This window comes from Mytilus edulis, chromosome 1, assembly GCF_963676685.1.
Source record: "Mytilus edulis chromosome 1, xbMytEdul2.2, whole genome shotgun sequence".
Lineage (NCBI taxonomy): Eukaryota > Metazoa > Mollusca > Bivalvia > Mytilida > Mytilidae > Mytilus > Mytilus edulis.
In genome coordinates, this window is record NC_092344.1 from 52547135 (window position 1) to 52559231 (window position 12097).

Sequence of the window (12097 nt, forward strand, 5' to 3'; positions counted from 1 at the left end):
TATCTTGGTTAATGTAAAGTTTATGTGACAGTTGTAATAAAGCTTAGATTTATACTTAAGACTATCAACATAATATCAATGATTAGTATAGAAGGCGAGACATTTCAGCGTGTGCACTCTTGTCTAACTTAAGGATGTACTTGAGTGAAGTTTTGGAATTTGTGTCAGATGTTTGGACTACTTGGTGTTTGTCCATACAATACTAGTCAAATATTTTGCCCCATAACACCCATTTATCTTTTCATATATATATATATATATATATATATATATAAGACTTATTAGCTCATAAAAGGTCATTTAACAAAATTTAAGCAGATTCTTGATTTTCTTTCTTTTAATTTGAGACCAAAATAATACTAATGCAAATATAAGGTAAAAGCTTGAGTCAGCCTATTCCTGCCATATTTCATAAGTCAAATATCTCGAAAAGGAGCTCCATGACATATCAATAATTTTAGCTTATTTTGATCATTAACTTATACTCTTCCAGTTTATAGTTTCAATTTAAAATACTTGATTTATTTAATTTCAACTTAGATCACCTAAGTGCATCCTTAAGTTTGCATTTACCAAATGTTATGAAACTAAAACACAATGCTTATTACTTCAAAACTCAGATCAAGTACAAATTTGGGTAGTGTGTCTTTTACCATTCTTCAGTTATGTCTGTTTATAAATTTATATGATATGCAAGAAGCAGGCATGGGGTAATCGTAATTAGTAATCTTAATCAGCTGTAATCAATAACATTTTGCAGGATAATCCTATTTAATCAGTAATCATGCCATTTCTGATTACAAGTAATCATAATATAATCGATTACATTGCAAAAAACAGGTGTAATCATGATTACTTTTAGATTACTTTATGACTACATTCATATGATTACTGGCTGATTACAAATCTTGTATATGTCTCATCCCCTATTTATTTATTTTTAATTTTCCTGCACTTACCAGTTCAATTTGATTCATTGATTGTTGTTTGCTTACATCCAGAAGCTCATGTTGATAATTATTTATTATGATTTAGTTTGTTTTTTTAAAAAAGAAAGTTTATCTGCAAGGCCTTAAAGAGTGATGTTTCTAATTTGTTTGGAAATGATGGCTTTCAGACTATCTTATGACCTAAACTTCTAAAATTCAAGTACCAAAACTCTCACAGTAACCATTATAGTGTTTCTGATTATCTAATCACTCGGTTTACAAACTTATAATCTCTTATTCATGTTATTCTACAATAATTCTTGTCTCACTTTCACCAAATCCCTAAAAAGTGATACTTGAGTGTGCTGTTTGGTAGGTTAGGTGTTGCTAGGTCAATAATATTTGGTATGCATCAGAAATTGTCTCATTTCCTAGGAGAATTTTAGCCAGCCCCTCATTCATGATCTTTTGAAGAAAACACACTTTTGAGTTTGAAAAGTTTTTGGTTTGTTGTTTCAAATTGCAGGAATTATCCATCAGGTTAAGAAAGTTTACTTAGAACTTAGAACTTTAAACTGTTGTTGGGATTCAGATAAAAAGAAGTCTTTGCAGATAATTTGGATTTTTTTTCATTTGTCATTCAAGATTTTTGTGACTTTTAACATCAGATTTAAGGCAATTTGTCAAAACATCACATGCTAAAATCATTTTGTGCTGATGCAGCATAAAGAAATTTCAAATTAATTTGTCACCATATTGCTTACTAACTACTGTATGCTTTAGTTAGATTAATTTTCTCTAACCTTCATACTATTTAGTGGCGGATCCAGAACTTTTCCTAAGGGGGGCCCACTGACTGACCTAAGGGGGGCCCGCTCCAGTCATGCTTCAATGATTCCCTATATAATCAACCAAATTTTTCCCACGAAAGTGGGCCCCCCCCCCCCTGGATCCACCTATGCTATTATTCTAAAGGAAATACCCTTCTGATTTTTTATATTTTAGTTTGTCATTCTAGAGTTACTGGTCTTTGACTGTCAGACGAATTTTGATTTCATCCAGTAAGTAGGACAAAACAAACGAGGCTTATACTTTTTTTATAGGTCAAAAGAAAAATTCGGGAAAAGCCATACTCAAAGCTTTCCCCAGCACAAGTCATGCACAACAGATTTTTGGAGATGAGAAAGAAAGCATTAGAGGAGGCAGCTAAATTACATTCAGCATCAACTTCATCATCATCATCATCATCATTGGTAAGTACAGCCTATATGGTTAGTAACAAAAAAAATTTATATTTCTTTATTTGAATGTCAAAAGTCTTTTCTAGCTGGTTTTAGTTTCTTCTTAATTTGATTTACTGAAAAAATTTCAATTAATGCTTGGGCAGAAAGTGACTGATATAGTTTTTGTGCAATAACTAAAGAACTTTCCACCCTATGGTTTTTATCAATCGCAAAAATTGAAAATTTTTTGGTCGTTTATTGGTATCGCATTGGGGTCGTCGTCGTAGTCGTCCGAAGAGTCAAAGACATTTGGTTTTCGCACTCTAACTTTAGTAAAAATAATTAGAAATCTATGAAATTTAAACACAAGGTTTATGACCTTAAAAGGAAGGTTGGGATTGGTTTTGGGTGTTTTGGTCCCAACAGCATGAACAGTTTAGGAATTAGGGTCCAAAAAGGGCTCAAATAAGCATTTGTCTTGGTTTTTGCACAATAACTTTGGTATAAGTATATAGAAATCTATGAAATTTTAACATAAGGTTTATGACCACAAAGGAAGGTTGGGATTGATTTTGGGAGTTTTGGTCCCAGCAGTCCAAAAGGGTGCAAAATTAAACTGTGTTTTTCATAAAAAAATGCATTATTGGGGTTCTTTGATATGTCAAATCTAACCGTGTATTTAGATTCTTAATTTTTTGTCCTGTTTTCAAATTGGTCTACATTAAGGTCCAAAGGGTCCAAAATTAAACTTAGTTTGATTTTAACAAAAATTGAATTCCTTGTTTTCAAAATTCCAATAGGGAACATACTTTTTATAATTGAATTCTTGGGTTTCTTTAATATGCTGAATCTAAACATGTACTTAGATTTTTGATTATTGGCCCAGTTTTCAAGTTGGTCCAAATCGGGGTCCAAAATTAAACTATGTTTGATTTCAACAAAAATTGAATATATGGGGTTCTTCAATATGTTGAATCTAACCATGTATTTAGATTTTTAATATTTGGGCCCGGTTATCAAATTGGTCCACATTGAGGTATAAAGGGTCTAAAATTGAACATTATTTGATTTCATCAAAAATTGAATTCTTGGGGTTCTATGATATGCTGAATCTAACCATGTATTTAAATTTTGGATATTGGTACATAATAGGTAAATGTCCAATTAAAATTTTTTATGGTTTTAAGACCACATTCATTCCGTGTCAGAAACCTATGTTGTGTCAACTATTTATTCACAATTCAAATTCAGAGCTGTATCAAGCTTAAATGTTGTGTCCATACTTGCCCCAACTGTTCAAGGTTCGACCTCTGCGGTCATATAAAGCTGCGCCCTGCGGAGCATCTGGTTTTATGTGAAACTTGAGCCTGTTTTCACAAATACATTATTTTGCATTTAACCCTTTCTTGTCCATGTTGCGCCGATTTAATTTCATGATTTTCTAATAAACTTGATATATCTTAATAAGGAAATATCCTAGATTTACGACATATTTGCGTTATTTTCTACTCACCAAACTCACAAAAATAAATCGCTCTTGAAAATTAGTTGATTTACATTAATTTGTAGCATGATATTCACAGACAGTCTGTGAGTTTAGTGGAATGTTATGTATTGGTCATCATCATCATCAATTATAACAATCACAGCCACTACATTTCAGCATCAACCAACTCTGTCACACAACAAATCTAAGGGAGATCACATACAACAGTCCAGTTCAAGTAATTCAAGAATAACAGTGGTGTCTACTGCATCAAAGACCAAGAAACGCCAAGCTAGAATTCCAGATGTGGTATTATTTATTTTTAACCCTTATACCATAAATCATTACGTCTCATTTAATTTTATGTTCATGCACTTAGAATTATTTAAACAATACGCTTGATTCCAATCCTTATGTTTCCATCAAAGTGTAAAGTTTCAGTTGATGTTATTTGACCTCATTTGTGTATTTTTAGTTATTTGACCTCATTTTTGCTTTTTTTGTTGAAGTTATTTGACTTCATTTGTGCTTTTGTTGGGCATAAAATCTACGTCAGTATGTTGAGCAAAGGGATGAATACTTGAATGTTGATAATATCTTTATGACTGTGATAAAATTTAAGTATTTCTTTGAATAGGGTAGAACTATGAACATAAGTATAAAGATGAGTGCTTGAAAAATATCAAACAGGCATAATAACTTTGTCACTTCAAATATGCAGGGATCCAGTTAGTCCTTAAATCATTTGAATGACTTTACATTTAGGGCATAGAAAAAGATTTTTTCTGGTTCTACAAAATGTATTTGAAGGGTCTTAAAGCTAAATTGAGTCTTTATAAATGTTCTCTTATCAATTTTATTTGTTATAGTTTAAAGTGTTACTAAACATGATGTATTGGCATCTATACTTATGGTTTTAAACACATGTTTATACTTTATTTTAAATTGCACAAGGTAATCCTATCCTCAGACTACTTAATGATTTTTTTAACTAAAACTGTTTGAGGTATACTTATTGATATTTTTGTCTAGGTTCACAAATTTCTGTTAATACAATGCAATTGAAAATAAAATTTATCAAAAATGCTGTTTCAATGAGATTTTATTCAAATCTGACATGTAACAAATAATACTCCAATTGAATGTTTGAGGGTATGCAGAGTTGTTATGATAAATACATCAGGTGTCCAACAACTAACTTATATAATGTGAAGACTATTAAAAGTCAACACTTGATGAAATACTACAATAATTTAATGATATAGACATGTTACTGTGCCTATAGTCATTAGGATAAAAGAATACAGAAAATCTCACTTAAAATTGAATGGCTTATAAAGATAATTCAAATTAAAGCCATTCAACATAATAACAAAAAACACAAACATTTTTATCTTTGTCTCTATTTTTACCCTTAAGGTTTATTGTACTCCAGACAAGAAAATGGCTGTCTGTCCATCAGTCCATTAGTCCATCTGTTAACTATCTTACAACAGAATCAACTTATGAACACATTTACTCCTCTAATACAATTTGACAGAAAACTCTCACACGTGGTAGGATTGTTTGCCACCATGTTGTGATATTTGTTAATTTTATCGCTCGTTAAAGCTCAGCTATGGTATTGCAATCTTGTTCACATTGTTCCCTTTTAATTTAGCGAATCTTAAAGAAAATATAACATTATTTTTATATATGTTTTTTTTTATATTTAGTCAAATTTAGCACGACCACAAATACCTACTGAATTTGGAAGTAAAGTCCCATCAAACATCAGACAAAGATATTTGAATTTGATCATTGATGAATGCCTCAAGTTGTGTGATAGGGAAGAAGAGGCTTTTAAAAGGGTATGTAAATAAGATACCAGATGCATTCATCTTTGCTAACTTTAAGATTGTTTTTGTTATTGTTGAATATTTGATGATATGAAGACTATATATGTATATATGTATGCTCGTTGTTGAAGGTAGTATAGTTGTTTATTTCTGTGTCATTTTGGTCTCTTGTTGAGAGTTATCTCATTGGCAATCATACCACATCTTCTTTGTTATACCCCACTTACGATAGTAGAGGGGCATTATGTTTTCTGGTCTGTGCGTGCGTTCCTCTGTCTGTTCGTTTGTTCGTCTGTTCGTCCATCTGTCCTGCTCCAGGTTAAAGTTTTTGGTAAAGGTAGTTTTTGATGAAGTTGAAGTCCAATCATCTTGAAACTTAGTACACATGTTCCTTTTGATATGATCTTTCTGATTTTAATGCCAATTTAGATTTTTGACCCCAATTTCATGATCCACTGAACATAGAAAATGATAGTGTGAGTTTCAGGTTAAAGTTTTTGGTCAAGGTAGTTTTTGATGAAGTTGAAGTCCAATCAACTTGAAACTTAGTACACATGTTCCTTTTGATATGATCTTTCTGATTTTAATGCCAAATTAGATTTTTGACCCCAATTTCATGATCCACTGAACATAGAAAATGATAGTGTGAGTTTCAGGTTAAAGTTTTTGGTCAAGGTAGTTTTTGATGAAGTTGAAGTCCAATCAACTTGAAACTTAGTACACATGTTCCTTATGATACGATCTTTCTAATTTTCATGCCAAATTAGATATTTGACCCCAATTTCATGGTCCACTGAACATAGAAAATGATAGTGTGAGTTTCAGGTTAAAGTTTTTGGTCAAGGTAGTTTTTGATGAAGTTGAAGTCCAATCAACTTGAAACTTAGTACACATGTTCCTTATGATATGATCTTTCTAATTTTCATGCCAAATTAGAATTTTACCCCAATTTCATGGTCCACTGAACATGGAAAATGATAGTGCGAGTGGGGCATCCGTATGCTTTGGAGACATTCTTGTTTATGATGAAAACTAACCTAACTACATAGGGTTAGCCATGCACACATGACTAAGGGGAGTTAGTTAGTTTGTACAGGAATGATAGTGAAAGTTAAATTAACCCTATTTAGTTGGGTTAGTTTTCATCATACATTTCCAATCAATTTTTCAGAATTCAAAATTATTCTAGATTCAAATAATTCCTTGTTAAAACTAGATCTCATATTAAGACAAATGGCAGAAATCATAAGAAGACTCATTTTAAGAGTTTTAATAAATTAATAAATACATTAAATCACAAAAAAGTATTCAGCAGGGCAATTTCTACTAAAAAGTCACTTTTTTAACCCTCTTTTGTGTTAATACTTGAAACATTGTCTAAATTTGATAATGCAAAAACACCCTGTAATACACATGATACATGTAATTTTTTAAGATCAAAAGCGAAAGAAGATAGAGAGAAACTCAACCTACTAAATGGCAAGCAATACAAATTCATCTAGACAAAAAATTCTGTCATGAATTCTATTCTTGTCTATAATGTTGTAGAGTGTACTTCGTTAAATACACTCAAAGACCAAAGTTAGTGGCACAGGTTCTTTAAAGCCTCTAGTTTTTTTACTGACCGACTTTTCATATAAAAAATCTGTGAACCAAAAAAATAAAAAAACATGAACTGAGTTTTTTTGGTTTTTTTAAACACTATCAGAAATAGGAAATTGAGCAAGCAAGATCTTTTTTATACTTGAAACATTGTCTAAATTTGATAATGCAATTTTTTAAAATTTTATGTGTGTGTGTGTGAGTGAAACCTCAGTGGCCTAGTGGTCTAAGTTGTTGAACTTCTGTATCTCTAGCCTGTCAACATTGAGGTTGTTTGTTTGAATCAAGCACATTGTAGGTGTGTCTGACTCAATTTCTTTTTAATTGACTAGGATTGTCAGTTTTTTTACTTCAGGTTGTGGTTCATTCTTGAATATATATAATTAATTGATTTCAATTATATGTTCAGGATGATATATATAACCCTGTTCAATCAACACATCTTTACATATTATTTAAGTACTTGTGTTTTAGGGCCAAGAAGAAGAAATGTTAGTATACAAAAGAAGTAACACAAAGACCATATATTTGAATGTCGCAATTAATGCTATTAAAAGACTGAGAAATGAAATAACAGAAAGTTTACCAACAACTTCAAAACAGCCTAGAATGAATGCAATGAAGTTATCACATGAAGCTATACTTGGAGGGAAAAATGCAATGAAGACATCTTATACAGTGAAAAGATCTGGAACTATGTCTAAATTAGAAAATTTCAAAGGTAAAGAAGAATGTTATATTAAAACAGTAGATTTTTTTAGTTCTGAGAAGCAACATTAAATTTTTGTATATAGCCTGTGAAACAGGTATTCTGAATCTGACTTTTTATACTCCAATCAAGGATGGACATATTTTGATAATGATGTAATTTTGTTCTCCTTCATGAACATGGATGACATTCAGTAATGCTTTTATAAATCCTTACCAAGTACAAAGTACAAAATGTTAGGTTACATACATTCTGGCAACCTTTTGATTTTTAGATTGAGATTTTAGCATTTCATAGTTGTTGGTCTTTAAATGTCAAAAACTAGATAATTTTCTTTAAATGTCTCATAAAATCATGAGCATGTTTTTTTTTACTAATTCTTATGAAATTCTAACACTGTTATGTCTTAACTATACCTTTTGATTTTGTTGATTTTAAAAAAAAAATAGCCATTTTAGAGTTTTGTATTTTGATTGTCAAAAAATCGTTTTTCATCTGTTTAGGAATTATCAATATTAATAAAGTTGGCTGACATTAAATGACATGAATATTTTAAAGAATGCCACAAGTACAAAAATGCTCCTGCCAGAGTATTGGTTAAGTATTAGATACTTCCATCCTTACTTATTAGTCACCTACTGACAAAGTTGAAGGGGACGTTAGGTTTGCACTTCCTCTGTTTTAAATAATCAGTTTTCCACTATTTTTTTCTTCATGCATTAAGATATTGATTTGTAAATTGGTATATAGTTTTATCATGACAAGTTACAAGTTGGTTCTAGTCTGATGGTTTTGTGCAATGTTATGGTCCTTGGACTTAGAAAGTTCCCTTGATTAATCAGTTTTCTGCACTATTAGGACCTTTTTATCGACGTACAGAATGTTTTGTTTGTGTGTTTAAACTGTATATCTTGCTTTTTTTTGTTAAAAGAACAATAATTCCATACCTTTAAACACCTGCATATCCCTTTTTACTTGATAAAAATAGAAGATAAGGGGTTTTCAAATATTAATTCATTATGTATAGTTCAAGATAAAGTGATCAGCCATCATACATAGTTGGCAAAAAGAATCTCTGATTAAGCTACATTGTCAACTTTGCTACCACTACTGAACATGCTTGTAACAGAAAGTGTTAAATTGATAGAGTTGTAGTCTTGCTCGTTGGTAGCTGTCTCCATAAGTTTGGTCAAGTAATTAGGGCAACCATAGTCAGCTTTGCATGAAGTGAAGTAAGCATGGTCTTGACCCTTGGTACTGGATCTGCACCATTTGAAATAAGATCTCCAGGCAGAGTTGAATTTGGCTAGAAACTTGGTCTTTTATTTACTGCTGGGGTATTTGGTGATGAAATACTGTTTGCATTTTGTCAAATTCAAATATTTTAGAATAGTCCAAGACAACTATACTTATTTAGGTATTTCATTGGCTTGAATAGAAAACAAGCCATAAATATCATATTTGAGTTGATTTCATTTGTCTTTCAGGTTCAGTAAATGTTCCATGTTTTCAACAATTCAACAGCATCAGATAAATCGTCAATTTAATCTGTTGTCAGTATTTCACTTTTAATCAACCAGGCTTGTGTCTTAAACTAGCTAGTTGATCACCAGGTTATTGCCTATTATCTTTAATTTATTGTTGTATATACAGTTTAATCCTAAACACCTCAGACTGATTTTACCTATTTTACGACCTCATTTTACCTTTGACACCACAGGAAACTTCCAATTTTCTTAGACTTTTCCCATATCAATTTTGAGTTTCTCAGACTTTTTCTCTGTCCCTATCAATTTGGTAAACAAAAATTTGCACTGAAAATTTTACGAGGTTGACATTTTCAAAAAGCGGAAGATTTCAAATTTTACCGGGATCGACGGAAGAGGGTCTGAAAAGCTGGATAATCTCCCGCCGGACTCCTGCCGGAAGAATCACATGTATGGTATTTAGACATGCTTGTTGTAGATTGATATGTGTGTGTATTGCATTGGGTGCAATGAATTACATTGATTGATTTCCCAGTAAAATAAAAACAGATAATTTCACATGTGAAACGACTTGGTTATTCCACTCTTCTGACGTCATACAACAAAAGGCTTTGTCATGACGTCGGATCAAAACAAATTATAAAATATAAAAAAGATATATTTCCTTACATTTTCTACTTTAATTTAAGAAAAAAAGCTGTAGGGGCAATACAAAAACTCCACTTACAGTGACATCATTGCTCATGCAAGACAAAATGTGGTGGTAAGGTGAATTTGGTAATTATAGTTATCAAAGGTACCAGGATTATAATTTAGTACGCCAGACGCGCGTTTCGTCTACATAAGACTCATCAGTGACGCTCATATCGAAAATGTTATCAAGCCAAAAAGGTACAAAGTTGAAGAGCATTGAGGATCAAAATTTCAAAAAGTTGTGCCAAATATTTACACTAAACAAGAAAAAAATAAAAGGATTGTGGCTTAGACATGTGGAACATATCCATAAAAAATATATATATCAAATATCAGAATAGATAGAGAAAATTGATTTGCATTTCCTTATCATTGCATACTGCTCTGTAAATGACAATACATTATGATATATAACCAGTTCTTACCTGTATTTTAAATCATTGTTTCTATTTTATTCATACAGTCATTATCTGCTCAAATTAAACTAATTTTTCAAGGGCAAATGTTTGTTTCACTTGTCTCAAACAAGTCTAGTCAGTTTTTTTGTTTATTTATCTTTCTAGGTGCTGAACTATATAAACGACTGTCTAGGTACATTTTATCAGAAGATGAATTGAAAGAGAATGGATTTCCTATGGTTAATCCAGATAAACCATCACTAGCTATAATACACAATGAGAGAAGTTTATATAAGAAGAATGAAAGATGTAATTATATTTTAATACGACCGCAAACATTTTTTGGGGATTGTATAATGGTATGATGTTGTCGTAGTCTGCATTGTCCGAAGACACATTGGTTTCTGGACAATAACTTTAGTTTAAGTAAATGGATCTCTATGAAATTTTTTGGGGATGATGGTCCCAACCGTTTAGGAATTAGGGGCTCAAAACAAGCATTTATCTAATTCCAGGACAATAACTTGTGTATAAGTATTTTAATGGCTCTGAAATTGTACCACAATGTTTATTACCACAGGTAGAAGGTTGGGATTTATTTTAAGGGTTATGAGGCAAACAGTGTAGGAATAAAGGGCCAAAAAGGGGCCAAAAACAAGCATTTTCTAGTTTCTGAACAATAACAAGGTTCCATACTACAAAGGAAAGGCTGGGATTGAGTTTCAGGGTTATTGCTTCACAGGGGTGTCAAAAGGTTGGGGGGGTTACAATTTTTTAAAGGGATTCATATTTTATTTTTTTTCAAAAATTTTCAAGAAGAAATTTTCGATTGCACAAGATTGTTCAATATATTTATTTTGTGTCAGAAACCTATATTATGTAAAAAAATTTGATCACAATCCAAATTCAGACAGTATCAAGCTTGAATAGTGTGTCCAAATTTGTCCCAACTGTTCAGGGTTCGACCTCTGCGGTTGTATCAGGCTGCGCCCAGCGAAGCATTTCATTTATAAATTTACTCGTCCTAGTAGTTGTCCTATTATTTTACCGGAACAGCATGTAAGCAGGGACAAGAGCAACACTTTATGCATTAAGTGTTACCCTTGTCTCTACATCTATCTATACCTGCGTACATCCCAAAATCAGTTTCTGTTCTCTATGTTTAGTTTGTCTCAACCAAATGTTTTGAAACATATACACAATACTTATTACCACAAAATTAAGATCAAATTTTGGTGTTCTAGTTATGTTCCATTATAACATAATATGCAAGGGGGCATCATCTTTTTAATTTTTGCTTTGTTCATCTGTCTGTCATTATGTTTAAAGTAAATTTATTTCTGGATGGTCACTTATATTTTCCTTTCTTAATTGGGACAAAAAAGTATCACAAAGAGAATGTAAAATAGGCAATTGAATTTTAGTAAAAGGATATCAGGGTCGTAAGTTAAGTTTCTTTCCCTTTCTCAACTGGAACAAAATTTATACTGATGGAAATATAGGAAAGTTGGTAAAGACTATTGATTTTTGAGACAATAAGATATTGTTCAGTCAAATTTAATAAAAATAGAAATTTCTGAAAAGTTTTTTATTTCTAACTTGAATTTGATTTGTTGGTCTGAAATGAAACTAGTATAAGAAACATACCATATCTTCTTATTTTTATATAGAATGAAGATATAGAAAAGGGAAAGAAACCTAGCAAATTTCAGGTCAGAATGTCAAAGGTCAC

General features: G+C 31.5%; 1 protein-coding gene across 1 annotated transcript in view; it reads left to right on the forward strand.

Annotated features, from left to right (window-relative positions):
• Positions 1-12097, forward strand: part of LOC139513793 (RNA exonuclease 1 homolog) — a 59882-nt gene that overhangs the window by 16140 nt on the left and 31645 nt on the right. Inside the window, exons 4-8 of the mRNA XM_071302607.1 lie at positions 2033-2182; positions 3816-3947; positions 5354-5488; positions 7553-7799; positions 10531-10674. Coding sequence (XP_071158708.1) covers positions 2033-2182; positions 3816-3947; positions 5354-5488; positions 7553-7799; positions 10531-10674 — 808 coding nt within the window. The remainder of the gene's footprint in view (positions 1-2032; positions 2183-3815; positions 3948-5353; positions 5489-7552; positions 7800-10530; positions 10675-12097) is intronic.